The sequence below is a fragment of the Lactuca serriola genome, chromosome 7, assembly GCF_051521515.1.
Source record: "Lactuca serriola cultivar US96UC23 chromosome 7, Lser_US96UC23_V15, whole genome shotgun sequence".
Classification (NCBI taxonomy): domain Eukaryota; kingdom Viridiplantae; phylum Streptophyta; class Magnoliopsida; order Asterales; family Asteraceae; genus Lactuca; species Lactuca serriola.
Genome location: NC_136414.1, coordinates 42,034,124 through 42,057,040, shown reverse-complemented (window position 1 = coordinate 42,057,040; position 22,917 = coordinate 42,034,124). Strand labels below are relative to the sequence as shown.

The window sequence follows — 22,917 nt, the reverse complement described above, 5'->3', positions numbered from 1 at the left end:
GTAGTTCACGAATAGCTCGACTCACTTACACCCCTAAGGCTAGAGTTCTAACCCTTAAGCGAATTTCTATATAATTAAAATTAAAATAAATAAATCAAATAATAATAAATAAATAAATAAAATTATAATATAGTAAATCATAATAATAAGGACTTCATGGCTTTAAATAAATAAAATCTAGAATTTTAGTCAAAGTTTAGTAAATTAAGAGTTGACTTGGGTAAATTAGGAAATATCTCTCATGTAACTCACTTCACCCCGATACAGAATAACTTTGTTAAAAAATAAGTTGGTTAGGGCTGATTTGGTAAATATAAAAGCTACTCAAAGAGTTAGCATCATTTTGAAGCCAAATAAGTGAAACCACAAGTTGAAGGTCCAAATATGTCAAATTGAAAAATATTGAACATAAACTCTCAACTCTCACTCTCTCTTATTTTCACAATTCACATATTATAGAGAGAGACTAAGAGGCGATTTTGATGATTTAAAAAGGAATGGATGCTTAATTGAGGTTCTCTTGAAGATTTGGTGTTTGAATTATCAAAAGAGGCTTACCAAGGTAGCATTTTCATTCATCTTCATCATCTTAGTGACATATGGTTTGATTTATCTTGTGATCATGAATAGGTGTTAGAATGGAGTTCTAATTAGAATTAAATTTGTGATGTGATTTTGAAACTCATTTAATGTTGCTTGAATTAAATTTATGATTTGATTTTGAAACTCATAAACCTTAGATTAATGAATTAGTAATCTAGAGCTTTAAAGGACAAATTTTAGTAAGTGTTATAACTTGGATGTTTGTGTTGAATTCTCAATCTAAGGTTATGAATTCAAAGCATGAGGTTAATAACTTATATTAGGTTAATTGAATGATTTCAAACTATTTATGGAGTTCATGTGTTCTTATGGCCATTTTGAATCTAATATGTACATGAATTGGTTTATTTCATTAGATTATCAATTATTTTTATGAATTTAGTTTGGAATTATCATTTAAAATCATAATGTTTGAGATCTACATTCAAGTGTTGATGATTAATACCTTGAGTTAAAGTCTATGAACTCTCAAGGTGAATGTTGGAATTAAATCATTTGAATCTTCATTTTAGCTTGCTAATCATTAAGTTAATGGTTAAGTTGGGATGTTAATGAGTGTTTAAAACATGTAACTGAATGTTAGATAACTATAATAATTCATTAGGAGCTGAAGGAATGAAGTTAGGATGGATTTAGACATATTTTAGAGGCTTAAAAATGTTTAATCTCAAATTTGTTTTGTTTGGGAATCACTCTACTGAGTGGAATTTCAAGGAAAAATCCACACGATCGAGTATAAAGCTGAAAGGATTGTGAAAATGTTATAACTTTGATTTTGTTGATCTGTTTGACCTCAAACCACTTCCATTAGTTTTCAAATGCTAGTTGTCTTTAAGTGCTTAATTAGTGGTTATGTACTTAGTTAAACTTTGATGTATGGGTAACCATTAGTCATTCAAACACTATTAGAACTATGTCTGTGCATTTTTTTAATGAACTTTTGAATATTGGGATTCAATTGGTTTGAAAAGTGATTTTGATATGAACATTTGCATTCACTTAGGATAAGCATGAATTATGTAGCCATTTATGTCATGGGTATAGTAAATAAATTAAAATTCACGCTTTTAATCTTTTAAAATGGCAAATTAATGTTTGGGTGATGATCCATACATAACATTTATTAATCATAGACAATAAATCATATTTTATACACTTGTATAGTACAACCATATTGATGATTGTCAAAACAATATTATGTCCAAATTGCAGCAAAGTGCAATAGTACATGGGAGTGAAATAAAAATACTTAGATTTGTTCAACAATGTGGTGAGTGATATAAATGGAAAGCAAAGTAGTCACTTTGAGAGGGATATCTCTTTGACAAACTAAATATAAATCATTTGATATGTCACGTTGCTTATTATATTATTTATTTATAGATTATAGATGACAAATAAAGTTATATTTGATAACGAAATTTAAAAAAATTAGACCTACTACGTATACATATGTATATTTTAAATCCACTATGAATTATAATTTTAATACTTTATGATCATATTTCTACTTATGTTACATCTGCAACCATGCCGAATCCAAATATCCAATTTCTGTTTGGAATAGTGCAAGCCATTAGCGAATAGCGAAGCATGATCAGATGTTGTCAAGTTCAGTCCTTCCAAACCAGAGGTGAATACTAATTTGTGATTTGGTATATTTTATAGTAAATCCATCTAAGTAGTGGTTATGCTTAACCGTTTACACAAATTTGTTTCAAGGCCAGGTCCGGATACCAATAATTTTTCTATAAATATTTATTGATTGAAATAAAAGAATTGTTAAGAAAATATACGTTTATAAATATTTATTTGATTAGAGTAAAAAATGCTTAAAAGTATATTTTAAGTAGTTTTTAGAAAAGAAAATAAATGCTTAAAGAAACCCAATTAAAATATCTTGATTGAAATTAATCTACACCTCTAAGAAACCCAATTAAAATATCTTGATTGAAATTAATCTACACCTCTAAGGTCATCTATTATACCACTACTAAGATCATTTTCAACTCATTTTCATTTTTTCCACCACAAATGAAGTAAAAAGGGATAAATAGTGTTTCATCTCCAACCCTACTTCATTTTTTATTCCATTTTTACCTCCAAAAAATATATTTCATTCTTTTAACTTATATAAATTATCAAATACATCCCTCTATTAATTTGGTTTTAACAAATATATAGTCTATATTTTTTTTTCATTACAATAATATTAAATAAATAATATTATATTTATAATACGTAATTATAAGCTTTTGTAAAATACGTTATCGTGTTTTAAAATTTTCAATATGTATTTAAACTTTAATATGAATTTGACAAACAAAAAGAATATTTATATTTATAATTAATTAATATAATTTAATATATAACACAATATTATAAGTACTAAATATTACATTTAAATAATAATTAGTAGGTAAAAAAATCAAAAATGTATAAATATATAAAACGAGAGACTAAAACAGACAATTCAAAGTTCATCCCTATTTTGGGGGAAATGAATAGTATAACACCTTGGTGTTATACTATTCATTTCCCCCAAAATGAGGTAGGGTTGTAGAGAAATGGGGGAAGAAATGAAGGAAATAATGGAGAATGAAAGTAGGTTGGAGATGCTCTAACCACTATAGTAGTGGATGTCACATCATAACCACACTCCCTACCACTAACCATGAGATACATACCACTAAACATACCACTCCATCTTTTTTTTAACTAAATTTAAATAAAAAACACATAAAAATCATATAATTTTCTTTTTTAAAATACTAGCTTTCATTAATTTAAAATACCAAATTACATTAACTTAAATAAAAAAAATAAAAATTACATTAATTAAAATACAAAAAAAAAACATTAAAAAAAACCCTAAAATTACCAAGCTTAACTAAAAAAACTATCCCCTATTCCTAGGTTGGACTCGAACAGACTCCTTCATCGCGAGAAATAGCTTCAAATTTTCGCATTCGAGGTCGTCCGCTTTCATTTTTAAGAATCACCGATTGTTTTTCTATCATTTTTGTTCTACCCGACTCAACATCTTCGCATTCGTTTCTTGAACGTGTACATAACGATCAAATTTCTCTCCAAATTGATCCATAACACTATATCCTTAAGCCGTTTTTTTTGCTTTATTTCTTCCAACGGGCCGATGAAGAGGTTGCTCGTCTTCAAGATCGAGCGGATCATCGTTGATGTCAAAATGTGTTCGCTCGTCCGATTGTTGGGAAGTTGCATCGGGGTTTCTTGGACGCTTTGAACCAAAAGATTGTGAACTTCCTTCCCTTTCCTCTTTCCATTTCGAATCATCTTTCAACTTTAGCCAATGTTTCACATACGGAAAAGCGTTGCGAGTTGGCGTTATTTTTTCAAATTGGTTGAAGACATCAAAATCGTTTTACCCGCTTTTTCGTATGTTTAGGATGTTGTTGTAAATTCTTCCAAATTCAATGCATTTTAGTCGAATATCGCGCCACTTCGAGCTAATTTGATAAGGATTTCGAATTTCACTTCCCGTTAACTCATAAAACACCGCACAGACTTTCTCCCAAAAACAACCGAACGTTTGACTATCGCTTTCGATCGGGTCTTGAGAAGCCGAAATCCATGCATTAGCTAGCTTTTGTTCTTCGTCTTTTGTCAATGGGACCCTTTATTGGGTGGTGTTGGGTCGGGCTAGTTTTTTTTTCCTTTTTTCTTTTTAGGTCGAGGTGGTGGTGAAGGTTGAGTTTCCGAAACAAAATCCGACGAATGAGGGGGTGGTGATGGTTATGGTTGGAATTGTTGTTGTTGGAATTGTTGGTAAGCTTGATATTGTTGAAGTTGTTGTTATTGGAAGACCGGGAAAGCTTGATATTGTTGTTTGTTGGATAGGGGAACTGGTTTGAAGCAAATTGATAAAACCACCTTGAGGTGATTCCATGGTCGGGAATTGGCAAGGGGTTGTGTCTAACGCAAAAGCATTATCGGGTTTGCGGTTTCTAAAGTTTTTTTTTTTTTTTTTTTTTTGGGGGGGGGGGGGGGGGGGAGGGTTGTTTTGGTTGGGATCCATTTTTTATTGATATGAAATTGTTGTGTGTGTATTGTATATAGAGAAAGAAAAGAATGGTGTAAAGAAATGAGTGTAAAAATGTGGTATTTATAGGTAAAAAAAGAAGTTGTTTAAAAATTGTAGTCGTTCAGCGACTACATTCTTCTCCTATTCTCCCATATTTACTGAAGCATCAGTACATCATGACAGAAAGAGTTATCGTCCTTTGTGGTGTATCTGAATAATTTGTATCAAGATGTACTAGATCTATTAGTCATTCACTTGCCTCACATAAACATGTGAATAATGAGTTTAGTCATAATTTTTCAATGAACAAGATTCTCATGCATCACACAATTCGAATTGTATGACTCCAAGTCTCTGTCCAATTGAAACTTGGTGATGAGATTTATTTTCACATGGTTGATTATGACAGTACCACAAGCGATATCATAAGAATCAAATCAGCAATTAACATTGTCATTATTAGAAACACTATCAACATATTCATTTACGCCATTGCAAGAAAATATAAATTGAGAGAACCATATGAACCAGAACTTCATTTTATTGAAAAAGAAAATTGAAACTTGTCCTTACAATGCATAAAGAGAAAACTATGTTTCTAGATATCTTTAAAAGGTAATATCAATCTATAGCTCCAAATTCCGACCATCGAACCATATGACAAAAGTCCATCTCTCACGATTAGATTTAGGTCAATTTTCTTAATATAACACTCGGTTCCAGGTATGCATTTAATCAAGTCAATTTTATAATTTTACCCTTGGACTCGACGAGTTGAAGGCCCAACTCGTCGAGTAAGATCGGATCCGGGGCGGTAACTAAGTAAGTCTACTTGACGAGTCGGAAGACTGACTCGGCGAGTAGGCGTTGTCTGATGAAAACCCTAATTTCAAGGGTTTGTCCCCCTATATAAAGAACATAACGCCCCTATGACCTTCCTTATCACTCCCTCAACGTCCAGAAAACCCTAACTCGCCACCTTGAACCTTGTGAGTGTTTGAGTGCCATTTTCTAGTAAACTTGTGTGGTTTGAAGCTAGTGTGAAGAAGAGGAAGAAGGAGGACTCCGAGAGAAGTTTGTAGATCCAAGAACAACAACAGTTTCTCCTCATTTTCTGGTAATCAAGCTTTATACTTGACTTGTGGTTTTATAGATTTTCTCCTTTGCCCCTTTGTGGAGTTTTGGGGGTCAACAAGCTTGATCCTTAAGACTTAGACGTCCCAAGTTGATTCATCTTCATATCTAGACTCTAGAACCGAGTTCATGGCATAAAGATGCAAGCTTTATGGCCATATTAGCCCATGCACCCCCTTTACACCTCATTTTGGCTCCTTAAAGCTTATACTTCCATGCATGCACGTAAAGTTCATAACTTTACGTGCTAGATCGATCTTAGAAGCCCAAATCTACATTATGATTGAGAGTTGTACGTCAGAAATCGAGTTATAGACTTGGACAATAGGCGACTCAACGAGTTGTTCTTGGAACTCGATGAGTCCGAGGTTTCAGTCCCCAATCTGTTGTAGTTCAAAGGAACCCAGCTGAGTGATAGCAAGGATTTAGACAAGTCCATAGGAGTGATTCAATGTTTTAAGACATAGCCATTATCTGGAAACCATGGAACTCGACGAGCATTAGAACACACTCGGCGAGTCCAAGACAATCTTCTTACCACAAGAACAGACTCGACGAGTTGTTCATACAAATCGACGAGTCATAGTCTGGATGTGTTCATATGATGAAGGAGGACTCGATGAGTTGTTCATACAACTCGGCGTGTCAGACGAAGGTTGAATAGATATAATTATAGAAGAGGAACTCGTCGACTCTTTGCAAAACTCGACGAGTAGAGTCAGATACAAGGATAAAAGAAAGGATAGGGACTCGATGAGTTGGCAACCTAACTCAGTGATTCAAGTCAACTGGAAGTTGACTTTGACTAGGGGTAAAATGGTTATTTTATCCTAAGATTAGTTATCAGTGTTTGATTAAGTGTCTTTATGGGAATTGTAGCCAAGGAGTTACCGGAGCAGCAGTCAGACGGTTCCCGATCAGCTTTTCAGCCGTCATCCTTACGAGGTGAGTTTCCCTCCAGTAGGAACGGGTCTACGGCCACAATGTTGGTCCGTTTAGATGATAGTAGTTCCGGACTTCGGCCCGATGCCGGGCGGGGCCCGATGCAATAGTATGAATGCTTGATGTCTTCGTGATTCATGCATGTTGTGATATGTGTTATATGATTCGGACTTCGGTCCGATGCAGTATGTGATTATGCTATTTGTTCATGTTATGTTATGTTCAGTTTATTCCGGACTTCGGTATGATGCCGGGCGGGGCCTGATGCAGTGGGCGGGGCCTAGATTATGTCGGACGTTGGTCTGATGCGGGGCGGGGCCGATGTAGTGGGCAAGGCACAGTATGTGTTATTTGTGTTATTGTATGGTATGTGGTAGTTTGGGGGAGCTCACTAAGCTGTGTGCTTACAGTTTTCAGTTTTGGTTACAGGTACTTCCACTAGCAAACAAAAGGGCTCGGGTTGATCGCATGGCACACACCACAGTCACAGCCTGGGAGTTCACTCTGATGATTTGATATGAGATTTTGATTTGAGACAGATACTATGATGTTTTATGATACATTATTATGATTTTACTTATGATTTTGGATGGTTTATGGTTTTATTAATGTTTAAAAACGAAATTTTTGGGTTGTATTTCGGGATGTTTCACTTAAGCTTCCTTCTTTCTCTTAGATCCTACAATATAATTAAAATGTGATCATCACATCATGTATTAAGAGTCTATTAATAGGAACTTATAACACAATGGAGTTAGATAATGGATGTACCTGAAGTAGAGTCATACAAATTGACTTTACCATCTCTGAAATCCTTCAGGTACTTTGGGTAGTTTCGCAACCAATGCCCTTTCAACTGGCAGTAGAAATAAATGGACTCTTTGGTGTTAACACATGAAACAATCCCAGAAAAACCTTTTCTCTTTACCATATGATCAAACAATTTGATCTTGTACGGCCCTTTTCCATTGGGACGAAAAATATTTGCAGGACCACCATTGCTAATGTCCATGGAAACCTTGGAGTCAGACCCTATAAACATCTATGCTTAAGAGTTGTTCTTATGCATTTCTGCTCTAAAAACAATTAACATTTGGGTCAGATCAATTAGGGCCACATCGAGTTTCCTCATATAAAAGTTCTCAATGAACTGATCATATGACGTTGGAAGCGAGAGAAGAACCAAATCGATGGCTTGCTCCTTTGGGAAAACGACACCCATTCTATCTAACTTGTCAATGTATGACTTCATTTTTAGAACATGCACACATACATAATTTCCACTTTGATGTTTACATCACATTTAGTCTCATATCTTTCAACTTGGGGAAAATGTGACTTTAGGAAAGTCAAAAGAGCAAGAGGTGGAAGAGTTGATGAAGTGTGATGTCCAGTTCCACCATTACTCGAAGAATATAAGACATTTTCACCTTGATCAGAATGTGGAAGACCATCTTCAAAAGATTGAGGAAATCCATTTACATAAGAATGAGGAAGACCATTTCTATCTTCATAATACATCTAAAATGGGAAAAGAGAGAATTTATGTTAGTTGATATTAGCCCTTAATTATTAACCCAAAATTAAATTAAGGCTAGGATCGATGTTTTCGATTCGAACTTTGAAGAGGGATGTCGTAATCAAATTCGAATTTTTTTAGATAGGTAAGTCTTTTACCAATTTCAATCTTATGAAACTCCTAGATCTTTTGAGATTCACTGAATCTTATCAATGACATGTTTAATATTGGATTATGCTCTCACTTTTGTGACTAAGACGCCGATAATCACAAACGAGATGTGAATAACCATGCAAACCCACTTGGCAACATCGATGTCTTTTATCATCTCCAATTGATGTGTCGGTTAACCACACACGCTCCATCAACAATGATAATTTACGATTTGCACCATCATTCAACTTTATATTCCCAAATTAGTATGTCGGTTAGTCATGCACGATGCACTAACGACATATAAAGAATGATGTGCGTTTTCATGGATTGGTATACAATTTCACATTTTTCCTAAAGTAACTAGAGTAGGATGTTAATCAAGATTCTAGTACTTTATATCATTATACTTTTAATGAGGTTATGTCCTATCGAACCCATTCGGCTAACGACCCTCCACCATATAGGAAAGCGGTGGGTGAAAAGGACATCCATCCAACGATCATTTATAGGTCATTTCCTTATACCTCTTAATAGCATAGTTTCGTGAATGAGGCCTACTATTGATTTGACTAACTTTTCTTATACATACAGTAATTAAAATTTTTATTAATATATAAGGTGTATTTTAAAACTTTTCAAAATACAAGGTTTAAATATTAATTATATGAATTAAACTTTTAATTAATTAATATTAAACCAATTATGATTTATCTTTATCTTTTAACTAAACAATTAATTAAATTATATAAATCATTTAGGGATTGAACAGTTATTTGAGTTAAAAAAAATTAATAAAATAATTCAAATTTAATCCTAATCCAAAACCCTTCTAATTTTCGAAAATTAGGGTTAGCACTATCAAGTTTTAATTATTCAAATTTTAAAACATTTAAAATAATAGTTAAGGAAACAAGATAAACCCTAAGGAAACCTTAGAGCCATATTTTTGATACAAGGGTGGAGGCTAGGGTTTCAAGAACCCTAGCCAAAATCAAAAACATTTATGATTAGGGTTTATTTTTGATAAACCATATTTTTTTTGATATATTCATTTTATGCACAATCAATAGAAAACAATGGCTATGATACCACTGATGAGTTTTATAGGTTGTAAATCTATACATGAGGCAGAAAATACTTATCTCTTAAGTTCACATGCAACCTATTTGGATCTATGTTATCTCTATTGATAGCAATAAACTGTGAACATCAAGAACCCTAGTAAACCCTAGGTAATTTAAAAAATGAAAGAGAGTTAGGGTTTACATACCTTTTGATTATTATAGTAAATAACCAATTCAAATCCCTCTTCAAAAACCTTGGAAAGCAAGTACCATAAATATAATGCATCTAATGGTTTGTATCCAAATCCTAGTAACAATAAGACTTGAGGAAAGAGGAGAGGGGAGGAGAATTTTGTCTATTCTCTTAGTAAAAGGTTAGATGGAAATGAGGCACCCTAAGGGTCCTATTTATAGTTGATAGGGAAACTCTAGACACCCTAATATTGAATAAAATAAGAATATTTCAAAATTCAAGATTTAATCTTGTTATCTTTATCATCATGAGGCTTCCAGAAACCCTTATGGGCTCCTACAAAAACGGTGCACATCTGGAAGGTTCTGGAAGCCTTTTTTTGCTCAACTTTTAAACAGTTACAACCTAAGTCTTTGTACCTTTAATTAAACCAATTAATCCCAAACTTAATTTAAACTAATTTCTGATTAATTGTTAATTAAACAATGTTATTTCTAATTAATATAATAATCTCATAATATATTAACAAATCACTTATTTCTATTTATTAATCATATAATAAACCAATAATCAACTTATCTCTCCAAAATTCATTCTACACAATTACTAGTTCTAAGGGTAACCCAAAATGGACTTTGCTTCTATTTGTAGCTTTATACCAATTTAGTTATGGTTTTCACCTTAATCTAACAATATTTGGTAAATACTTCTAAGTCTTAAGAACAAATACTATACAAGTAAAGAATAACATCTTTGGTAGTTGATTCATGATTGGTGGATACTTCTAGAGAAACTCTTCTTTTAGTAGTTAGCCATCTTCATCAACTTCCTAATTATCAAAAGGACCAAAGTCTTCAGAGGTTGTAAATTTCTTCCTTTCTATGGTTGTTTTAATATTCCTAAGCTTTGCAAAATAATCATTGGCGGGTAAAATTATTTTAGTGTATTCAAATCTAAAATTGATTCCGTTGCTAATCATGTCAAGTTTGACACTATATTTAGACTATTTTTGAATAAAACCCAATAATTTATATAAGAACCATTTTTACAAACTTGGCTAGATTATTTGATAAGATGTTAAAATCTTTATCTTTGGAAAAAAAGGATGATTTTCTTTTTGTAAGAAAATTCATATATATTTTTTATGACAACTTATAATTGTTATTTATTAGTGACAAAAGTTTACATGCATTTTCTATCAGGTGAAAGTTGTTTTAGAAAAAACAAAGTGTTGTTACATATATATATATATATATATATATATATATATATATATATATATATATTTGTGTGTGTGTGTGTGTGCATATGATGTACATAAACTAGCCATGGACCACTTATGAATGTGTTTGTGTTGATTTGTTAAAATGGTTATAATATTTAATTATTCATATGATATGTAATAATTAAACAAATAGTTTGCATTTATTTTATTTTTGTAAGTAATAAATTTGTTTTAGAAACAATTTTTTTTATAAAAATGTAACAATAATGAAGACGGTGGCCATTTTGAAGATCAAAGTTTATAAACTTGGTTTTCTTTAAGTTTCTCAAACTCTATATCAAGATGTTAAGCAAGTGGGAGCATGAAGACATTACAAGATTTTTGGTCTTTTATGTCCTTTTAGGAATACACTTGACATTTTTATGATGGCCCATAAAAATATCACTAGATGGTTAGTTTATGCATATATTTTTCCATGCTTATGTTGTTCAAATTTATGTTGATATTTCATATTATTGTTAAATTACATTTCACATGTATAAAATATTTTGAACATAAATAACATTACAATGAGTTTGGCTTTAATAAAATTTACCTTTGAACATAAGATGGTAAAAATACTTTTCAAACTAAAATAAACTTTATTGTTTAAAACTAGCTAACGGTAGTAAACGACAAATTTCGGGATTAAAATTACATAAGTTTAAAATTGAGATTTTAGAGACTTATCAAACTCCAAACCTTATTTTATATATATAAAATAAAGTTTTATTAAAAGTTTTATAAATGTTCATTAACGTTTACACGTCCAAACTTAATATTAGTTATTAAATCTAAAATTTGATCGCGTCAATTATATATAATTTAGATTTTATAAAAGAAGATTATTAAAATGTGATTTTAAATAAAAGTATACCATGGTTTTGGATGCATGCAATAACCATGTTATAATATTTTTTTAAACTATATTTATAAAAACATTAAAATACCCTTTAAAAACCTCAAATCTGTGCAATCTTATTTGTATAGAACTCATACGTCTCTTGTATGCACTAGTGGGATAAAGGTCATCTAACTATTTAGTGTTATCTTTTGATGGCCGAGGTGTAGTCATGATTTCTTTAGCCAAGTTGTAAGCCAATTACACAAGATCTTCAAACAAGATTATTAGATCGAAAATATGTTGTGATAAAGGTCAACTATGCAATAGAGATCTGATGCATATATGAGACCAAACATGTCTATTAAATTTTGTTATTAGTGATCAAACTATAAGTTGTGTACTTTCCCATTTTTTGACCCGATTCGTCTAGAATAGTCTGTGGTCATCATCCATACCCTACTAGGTAACTACATTACTAGTCCGATAGTACTATAAAAGTCTGAAACATCCTAAAAACATGACCAAAAAATTTCAATTTTTATTTAAGTAAAACAACATTCCCAAAACATTGTTCATACATCCCAATAAAATAAGTATGTTAAACATCATAAAAATAAGAGTATGTCCCATAAACAGAATCCATATGGTGTGTGTGATGCAGTCAACTCGAGCTCTTCCCCTTGGAACCAAAAGTACCTGAAACATAAACTAAAAACCGTAAGCACAAAGCTTAGTGAGTTCCCCAAGATATTGTATACCACACATATCATATAATGGGCCCCGCCCAATGAGATACGGGCCCTGCCCACACTCGCATAACGGGCCCCGCCCAATAAACATACATATACAACACATACAATAAGTATATCAACGTAACTAATCAAGGGTCGACTTTGGTGTCGTAGACCCGCTAAACCCAGCGAGGAAACTCACCTCGAATGTTGAACGATAACTGAAAAGGTCCCGGCTCCGAATATCAGCTCTACCCAACACCTAAATAGTAATAATTCCTTATATACAACTCAAAATAACTTAACACCCCCTTATAGGTTAAACTTGGTCAAAGAAAAAAGTCAAAAGTCAAGGTTAACAGCCCATGTTGACCCAACACGTCGTGGTTCCCTTTGAACACGTCGTGTTTCCCCTTATCCTCATAGGCAGGAAAATCCAAGCCAACATGTCGTGTTTCCTCGAGTCCCAGCAGCTTAATACATTAAGTCGTTGCCTTCGCCTCCAAGAGTTCCCAAGCTGATATCTGAACCTAATTGGAACTTAGAAGGGTAAAGTTTCCAACTTTACCCATAGGGACTACCAAAAAAGGGTCCAAAACTCAAACCCTAAGGCTTAATATCACAAGGCTTAACCAATAAGCACTTAACTCATGAGTCAAAGCCCCCAAAATACAAATCTGACCTCCTTGAGCTAGAAAACCACGTAAAGTTGCCAACTTTACGTTTATGAATGCCTAAATGAAGCTCTTAAACTTAAAGAGGAACTTAATGCATGCATGGGACCAATTCTTCTCATAAAGCTTACACCTTTAAGCTCGAAGGGGTCCAATGCCACTCAAATCTGGAATAACAAACCCCAAAACGACTTCTCACACTCTCCAACCCAAAAAAACCAAAAGCATGACTTAAGGAGATCTAAACATCTAATAGTCAAGGTATGAACTTGATACCTCAAAGAGATTGCAACAAGTGGAGAGATTCTGAATCTATGAACTTCCTTCCAAGCTAAGCACCTTAAATCTTCAAGCTTCCCTTAGAAATGAGCAAAATAACCACAATAATCCACTCAAGGCTCAAGAACACCACCAATAAAGCTTATGGGATGAATTAGGGTTTTAGTGGCAATGGAGGATGGTAAGGAGACCAACCCTTGGGGACTTAAGGATATTCTATAAGGTGCAGCACCCTAAAATTATGGTTTCCTTCTCAGCTGACAACACGCCAGGTTGAGACACCACAACACGTCGTGTTGGCTCATTAAACTCCGTGGGCCAAAACTATATCACCACGCAGTATTAAGCCTTCAACACGTTGTGTTCAAAGATAATTCATGAACAAAATGGAAACAATTTCATACCTGGAATCGAGCGTTACACGGGCTCTCTTTATTATTTTCATCTCTCTTTACCCTTCACTACCCCATATATTATATGTATACAAAAAATACATATATGGTTAAATAAAATCAGCTCATATAAATTCGTCTAACATAGAAGGTTTCAATAATAGATAATAGGCACACATAGCACTTTAATTATCTAAATACTTCATATTTATGTGTAAGATGAAAGTAACTATGCACTCACTTGTTAAAGTGGACGACTGGAAAGTTGGACAACACTTCGCTTATCCTTTCCTTTGATGTCACCTAGGTTCAATTATCACTAAGTCTTAGTTAATCATTTCTTATGACTAATTAATAGTCTAGATTTCTCAACAATCCCAATGTCTACATCAATATCTATCTAGTAAGGAGCAACCATGTAAGATCATATATGAGTTAGGGTCTGTTTGGTATACGTAATATACTGTATGGAAATCCTACTTTAAACACCTCACTAAATCTTGTCTAGACATCACCATCGTAAGTAGATCAATCAATATAATAACTTGGAATTACAGATAAATCTTATTTATAAATTCATAATAATGACTATGAATATAAATATATTTACACAACAATAAAGCTGAGTGTAATTTAACTTAGACAGATTTCCTAGACAGAAGTCAGGAATTATACTGGCACTACTCTGGCTTGATAGCTATTAGTTGTTAGGGTCCTAGGGACTTCTTGGCTTCGTTGAAGACTAAAAACTAAAGGAAATGGGCTAAGGTTGAGAGAAACTCGAGATAGTGATTGAGGAAAGGTGTGGAATGAAGTGAACTTCGACTACTATTTATATACAAAAAAGTAGGTGCGCATCGCACAAGTTTTCGGGTGATGATGTGGCCCCACTGGAAATGACATGTGGCGAGTTCTTATGGGTTCTCATAGGCTCTCCGCGCCTCCTATTTGTGTGCGCGATTGCACGCGATTTGTTTTGTTTGTTTTAATTAATTCATATCTTTTCCATATGAGCTCCGTTTTCGACGCATTTTATATCCAGGTGTAGCTATTGACTAGATCTACAACTTTCATTTAGACTTCGTCGAATAATTTTGATTTTATTTTTAAAGTTATATTTTTAACGGTTTTAGACTGTTAAAGTCTGTTAAAATTTCATAACTCTCTCGTCCGACGTCCGTTCTAGGTTGTCTTTATATCACCAAACTCCTATTAAAGAGATCTTCAATTCTCATTTAGATTGTTTCGGCTAAAAATCAACCTATCCAAAATTCGATTTCTGTGCTAACATAGCTGCGCTAAAACTTCGAAAAATCATAACTTCGTCTCACGAAGTTAGATTTAGGCGTTCTTTATATGCACGCTCTCGGTTTTACAACTACTGTGATTTTTGTTTAAATTACTTAGGCGAAAAAGTATTTTATCAATATTTCACTTTTTACGATACACATAGTCGTATCGGTTTAATCGCAAAATTTCGAAGTAGCATAAATTTTCCATACGAAGTCAGATTTCAGAGTTCTTTATATGAACGGAATTCTTGCCACATATACTATAAATTTGGTTAAAGTTATTTATCCTAAATAACCTTCTATGAAAATGTCATCTTCATCGCTTATTATATCTTAACTGTCTAACCAGAAATTATTTATGGGCGTTACATAGAACATAAAGTACTTGTAATGTAAAACATTATCTTTTTTGGAACAATGTATGTTTTAATTTAGCATGTCTAAATTTATGTCTCAGTTAATTTATTAAAATTTGATTATTTACTTAATTCGTTTTTCATAACGATCACCTTCATATTCTATAATGATTAAAATTCTATTTTAGAGAATTAGATCTATTAATAGAATTATAACCTAATATCAATGTTTTTTAAAATAAACAAGTTCTATACGCAAACATTTTTTACTTAAACTTGTTTTGATTCAAATTTATCTAAGACATTGTTGTCTTTATTATATAAATAAAATATACATATACCAACTTCAAGAAATGGATTTGAAGGGAAATAATGTAGTTTATTTGTCATATGTGAATGTTATCTACATATAAAAGATTGTTAATGATATTTTCATTAAACTATAGAGAAAATAATTATTAAGGAACTATACACTGCGATGTATGACTTTCTTTCTAATGAGTGTTAAGTATTTATCACACGATACCAAATCAACTTTATTAATAACTGTAGTCATTGTAATTATATTTTTACATGTTAAAACATAAGTGTGAAATCCTTGTTGAAGTTTTCAAATATAATGTTGAGATATAAACCAGTAGAACCATATAAATCCTTAATGATAATAAAAGATGATCTAGACCTTACTAGATATGGTTTATTTTCTAATCGGTAGAACTTATCTTCCTTTATACTTTTGGGATTGTGCTTTAATCACCATCACTTGTACTTTGAATACAAACACCAACTAATAAGTAGATAAAATACTTTGCAAGATCTAGTATGGAAAGGCTCCATCCTTATCTTACTCAATGTTTTGAGGATTTGAAGCTTATGTTAGACTTAAGCTTATAAACCAAAAAGATACTAATTATATATTAGTAGAATACTCTAAAAAGTTGCTTATATTATTTATTCAAACCCACCAAGAATAAGTTTTCTTATTCCTCTGAGAATTTAGTTATTAGAAAGCAAGTTTCTAATGACAAAGCATGTGGAGACACATACAACTTGAAGCGACTCAAGAACTATAGCCTAATGTCGCAACAATTGGCATTAGTTTCAACAAGGAATTGTTGAATATGAATAACAACTATTCATAAACATAAATTGTTTGCATATTTGGTAGAAATCATATGTAATATGAGAAATATGAGATCACTCGTTGATGATTTCTGGAAAATTCATCAACTACCAAAATGTTATATCAGATTTTGAACTTGAATAATGACTTTGAGTCATGAACATGAGATCTAATCCATGGATAATAATCAAGAATGAGTTTGATTAATCTTTATCTATATATCAAGGCTATAGTGAGTAAGTAATTCTTTTAGAAAGAATACATACATGTAGATCTATACAAATTTAGCAGGACTTGTTGTAAAACATTTTTCTTATACTCATGCCATTGACTATGATCCTTATCACACTCATGGCATTGATTATGATCAAACCTTTTCACAAGTAGCTACGATTAGATCAAGAAGGATATTATTTACCGTAGCTGCATATTCTGATTATAAGATATAGCAAATAGATTTCATGAAAAAAAAGATTTTCTTAATAGACACCTACTTGAAGATGACTAAATAGCTTAGCCTAGAGGTTTTCTTAATCCAAGTTATCCTAATAAAATGTGTAAACCTTTAGATCCAGTTGTAGATATAAAGCAAACATCTCAAGGTTGAAATCGTCATTTTAATATGAAAACACAAGGTGTGCTTTTATATCAAAACGAAGATAACACATATGTTTACTAAAAACTAGTGGAAGTAACAATGATATCCATAATATTGTATGATCAAGACATACTTAATCATGAGAAACTACATTCTGACTATGCAAGGCTCGTTTCACCTTGACTCGGAAAGTGTTTCTAAGAGGAAGGACTTAGGAAAGACAAGATACATTCTTAGAATGTTAAATCTACAAAGATATATAAAGATGAATGTTAAAGTTTTTAAATCTTTTGCATATATTGACAATATCTTGAAAAGATCAAGATACAAGATTCCTTTGGAGGACTCTTGGCATTAGAACATAGCACCATTTTGAGCACGTTTCAAAAGAAGCTAACACATAGGTTTGAGATAGATAAAATTATTTATATTATATTTGCTTAGGAAATGAATTCATCATCTATGCAATATTATGTACAAGAATAGGTATATGATTATGTTGTGAGCATATCATAAGATACCAATTGAATACATGGATAAGTCACTGGATGACTATAAGGACATTCTAAGAGTACTTAAGAAAACTAAGATATTGTATATAAGATAATCAGTTTAGAAGAATATCTTTATGTAAAGAGATACATAAGATACCAACTTCAAAACATATAAATATAATTATGAATTATAATTGGATTAAGACTTTATTATGGAATGAAGAGTAAGTTTTGTTGGAATGAGGTCCAAGCAAAATATTATAGCACAGTCTACTATAGAATCATAATACATGAGTACTTTAGAAGTTGTAATCAAATATAATTAGATAAATGAGCTTATTGAAAAACTATATTGATTCCTACCATTCAAGGATCACATAGAAATCTTTTGTGACCTCAAGAGTATACTTAATCAAGATAGGAGAATCTATGTCACATTAGAATACCAATCACATTCTTCAAGATATTGAGTTATACTTAGAATAAAGTCAAATATGGAGGTGCTAGTATTCATAGAATTCACACAAATTAAATTTAGTCGAAATCGTTAAAGTCTTTTCTTAATCTATGTATGAATGGTCACACTTCAGCTATAATACTTTGTTATTCTAGAAATGGGATTTGATTTGGATTTAGTATTTGGATATTGAAACATTGTGACAACAACTATTATTTATTGTTTTTGATATATTGGGATATGATCTTTACAATAGTAGTTGTTGTGTTCTATATTAGCATGTTTAATCCATGAATAATCTTATTATTCTAAAAGTTTATAGTCAGGTATAATTATGGGAGCAATTATGAAGTAAGACTAATATGAATTGAATTGGTTGACTCTTACTAGATGAAAGTAGGCAGTGGTTTGTAACAAATATTCATACGTTCTTGTCAGAGAACTGATATTGAACGGACCTGCATCAAGATCTCGTCATGGATCTCTATCATGAGTGATGCTTGATTAAAAGGTATTATCTTTGTATCCTTCATACCTGAGATACATAGTAGGACTTAAATGTAAGTAGTGTTATGCTTTGATATGGTAAAATGATAATCCTTAACCGGACAGGTATAAATGTTATTTTTGTTGGATTAAGGTGTCTAAGGTCTTAACTAAATTGTTATATTATTATGAATAAAAGAAAGTCCTTTTTGGGTTACCCTCATATCCATAAATAGCTAGGAATGATATTAGAAGAGAGAGGAAATGATTTATTAATTTATTATATGATTGATAAATTAATTAGGAATTAATTTATAATTAATCAGATTTAAATGGAAGTTAATTGGAATTAATTTGAGGTACAAGGGTTAAGTTGCAATTGCTTAAAAGTTGAAAAAATGAGGGATTCTAGAACCCTACTTGCGTGGATGGTTTTGAAAGCTTCTCTAAGGGGTTCTAGAAGCCTCCAAGTGCAGATAAGGAAGCTGATTTTAATAAGATTAAAATATATTATTTTAATATTCAGATTAGGGTTTATCCTTTGACATTTGATAGCTATAAAAGGACCCATAGGGCTATATTTTCGACAATCTGTCCCTTTTTTTAGCCTAGGCCGAAATTATGGCTCCCCCTTCTCTTTAAATCGATTATTTAGTTTCTAGGGTTTGGGTATGAGCCATTAGAGGCAACCATAATTTTGGTGCTAGTTTTCTGAAGACTAATTGAGGGTCAAAGAGTGGTATGTAGAATTGTAAAACTAAGGTATGTAACTCTACTTGAGATTTTCAATTTTATCTACGGTTTGTAGTAATTTCAATAGTATATTGCTATAATGTGTAAAGACATAGATCCATAGGTTGTTTGTGCCCATAATTAGATTATGTGTTAATTTTGATGTAAAAATATGTTTAATGTAACCTATAAAACCCATCAGTTTTCAAGTGTAGTATGAACTACGCAAGAGGCTTATGTAGTCTATATGAGATTTGTTCTTCTTATGTGTTGAGAGTTAGACATCTACAAAGTGGTATCTAAAGTTGAACACCCAATGATTGATTGCGATCCAACTCATGTTCAATAGAATGTCTGTAACCAATGTATAACTGATAAACTTACCTTATACATTAATTCTAGCTTTGAACTTTTGGGAATTGGATGTTGATGAATGTAATTCTTCGTCATGTATTATTAGAGGCATTCAAATGTTGTTAGACGTTCTCCACTGTCTATATCAATCTATGATGAGTCTTGTGCAAATCGGAGATTAAAATATCTTTCGGCCAAAGAGTCATTATAAAATGTTATTGTTAATCACATATGATCCTATAGGGTCACACCTTATAACAAGTTACCATTTATTGATTATTTATTAGAGTAATTTGATTATTAATAAATATAATCACAGTGGCGGACGCAGAAAGTTGTCACAGCAGTGGCACAATTTTTTTTCGTCCGAATATAATAACATAAAAATGTTAAAAGTACTAGTACATCAAATCGATCCATTACATCTTAATATCTAAATTTGACATCTACGGGTACACATTTTTTGAAACCGATCCATTACATCTTCGAACTTCACTTTCATAAGTGCTTCTTTTTCAACATAAGAAAACATGGCATCGTTCAAAAAAATCATCACCTATTTTGTTACGCAAATTCGTCTTCAAAACTTCATCGCTGAAAAACATCTTTCGACCGTTGCGGTTGCAACGGGTAAAACCAAAACCAACTTCAACAAACTATAAACCATAGGATAAGACCGATGTTTCCCCGTTTCCACCATCAAACGAGAAAGGTCGGAAATTCCTTGCAAACTAGTGAACCGGTCATCTTTATGCAAAGCGTGATAATATATTTCAAGTTCACCATCAAGTTGCATCCTCTCCGCATCATCAAAATATTTTGTGTATAACTCACTCAACTTTAACAACTTTGTTTTGTCAAATTTAGCAAATGAATCACAAGGACTCAAAGCTCCAATGTATTCTAGTAATCGGGTGCTAAGTTCACTAAATCGGTCCCCGAATTCTATAATTTGCATATCCATGACGGTGTTGAAAATTTCAACTTCAAAATGAAATTGATCAGTAACTTTAGTCTTACGGCCTCTTGATGTGACATAATTTTCCGTCATCTCCACAATTTAATATCATGTTTTTGATAAAAAGAGAATACCTTCGATAAAAGTTTAGCAAACCCCATGTCTCTTAAAGACTTCAATGCGTCCGTTGTCCCTCTAACCAAAGAAGTCGCTTCTAAAATATCTTGATCCTTTTTTTGAAGATGCTTTGACAATATGTTCGTGAGGTGTAAAATTTCATACATCAAATGTAAGTAAAACACGAAATCTAATGTCTTGAAATATTTTAAGATACCAAATGCTTGATTTCGGTTACTTAAAGTGGATCCTTCCTCTTCGACATAAGCAAGAACATGACGAACCTCCGGAAATAATTTCATCAAACTTGTGATGTTTTGAAATGTGAACACCATCTTGTATCTCCCACTCGAATAAGCGAGCTCTCTTGGTTTAACCCTCTTCCAATTTCAAGTACCATTTCCAATTGACATTTGCACCCTTTCTCTTTGACTTTTCCGTAGCATGTCTTGTCTTTTACATGAACCACCTACCACATTAACCACCATATAAAGTTGCTCAAAGAAATCGTCAACACCATCATGCTTCTTTGCTACACCCACAATAACTAACTGAAGTTGGTGTGCAAAGCAATGCACATAATGTGTTGAATCATTATCTTGTAAAATCAAAGTTTTTAGACCATTAAATGCACCTCGCATATTGCTTGCCCCATCGTAACCTTGTCCTCGTACCTGATAAAAAAAGATATTAAACATTAAAGCGAATAATATTCAATTAAAATTCATAATAAGGAAGAAAAAAAATGTTATATTTACCTGAGACATACTCAAATTGTTACGGGTAAAAACGTCATCTATGGCTGCTTTAAGAGTCAAAGAGGATATATCCTTCACGTGCACCACTCCAATGAATCTTTCCTTCACCACTCCACGATTGTCGACATACCTCAAAACTATGGCCATTTGTTCTTTTTTTGATACATCACTAGATTTATCAACCAATAAAGAAAACACATCTTTACCAATTTCTTTGCAAATATCTAAAACTATTTCTGTTGAAAAGTATTCAACAATTTGCTTTTGAGTCCTCGGGCACGTCACTTGATTATTTTGAGGAGCATTTTTTAAGGTAACATTGCGAATGCCTTCATTATGGTCTCTCAAGAAAGATAATAACTCCAAGAAACGCCCTCTATTAAGAGAGTCACTCGACTCATCATGACCCCGAAATGGTAAACCATTTTTCAATAAACATTTACAACACCAAATTGAAGCACCTAAATGAAGTTTATAATTACTCTCCTCAATCTTGGTTTGCTTCTTGAAGGCTGCACTAATAGATTGTTTTTCTTTCAATAAAAATTCACAATTTTCTTTTGCTTTGTGATGAAAACTATCAATACCACCCATATGATCTCTCAATGATTGTCTTTTATTCCAACTATCAAAACCGTGTGAAACAAATGCATCTTTCCCATGTTGTTTTCCCACCATCTCTCCACATACATAGCAAAATAAACAAAATGTTTTGTTCTTTTTTATGTTATATTCTAACCAATCAAAGTCATCAAACCATTTAACAACAAAACGTCTTTCTTTTGAACCTATTTTCTTTGAAGGGAATATATGACCCCTTGGTTGACAAGGGAATATATATATATATATATATATATATATATATATATATATATATATATATATATATAAACTTGTTAGAGTTTATTTATATAATAGTTAATTTTTATATAAAAGGGTTGTATATAAAAATATATATGCTAGTTTATATAATACAGTGAATCACACACAAAGAACTAGTATTTGTCCTAAAACCACTAACTCCTTGATGGAGTCGAGGTGGAGTGTAATGCTCCATCCCTTTGACTTTGTTGAAAGCATGGTTCATTGATCTTGACGTGGTGGTATATAAACCATTGTAGGACTTGGTTTGTGTTAGTTTTTTCTTACTCTTTGTTTTTTTTCCTTGTAAAAAATACTGTGAGCATGATGCTCCTTTTTCCCCATTTTAGTGCAATTTGGTGTTAGATTAAAGCCTCTTTGCTGCTTCTCTATTGAAGGTATATTTGGTATAATTAGAATTATTCAGAATTAATTTTATTATTGATTTTGTATTAATTAGAAGTAATTAAAGGCAT

General features: G+C 32.1%; 2 protein-coding genes across 2 annotated transcripts; both read right to left on the bottom strand.

Moving 5' to 3' along the window:
• Positions 1 to 20,327: 20,327 nt before the first annotated feature.
• LOC145063906 (uncharacterized) lies at positions 20,328 to 21,157 on the bottom strand. Its single transcript, XM_079011469.1, has 2 exons — positions 20,840 to 21,157; positions 20,328 to 20,798 (listed from the first exon to the last, which is right to left on the bottom strand). Exons 1-2 carry the CDS (start codon positions 21,155 to 21,157, stop codon positions 20,328 to 20,330), a joined length of 789 nt encoding a protein of 262 aa, XP_078867595.1.
• A 54-nt stretch (positions 21,158 to 21,211) lies between these two features.
• LOC145063905 (uncharacterized) lies at positions 21,212 to 22,258 on the bottom strand. Its single transcript, XM_079011468.1, has 2 exons — positions 21,581 to 22,258; positions 21,212 to 21,496 (listed from the first exon to the last, which is right to left on the bottom strand). Exons 1-2 carry the CDS (start codon positions 22,256 to 22,258, stop codon positions 21,212 to 21,214), a joined length of 963 nt encoding a protein of 320 aa, XP_078867594.1.
• Positions 22,259 to 22,917: the final 659 nt, after the last annotated feature.

What these genes read in the sequence shown, in the direction of transcription:
- LOC145063905 (XM_079011468.1), bottom strand. Translation starts at nt 22,258, where the DNA reads ATGGTGGGAAAACAACATGGGAAAGATGCATTTGTTTCACACGGTTTT. An exon ending in ACAATTTGAGTATGTCTCAG is followed by an intron (nt 21,497 to 21,580) that starts GTAAATATAACA and finishes TTTTTTTATCAG; the next exon opens with GTACGAGGACAAGGTTACGA.
- LOC145063906 (XM_079011469.1), bottom strand. Translation starts at nt 21,157, where the DNA reads ATGGTGTTCACATTTCAAAACATCACAAGTTTGATGAAATTATTTCCG. An exon ending in TTGCTAAACTTTTATCGAAG is followed by an intron (nt 20,799 to 20,839) that starts GTATTCTCTTTT and finishes TAAATTGTGGAG; the next exon opens with ATGACGGAAAATTATGTCAC.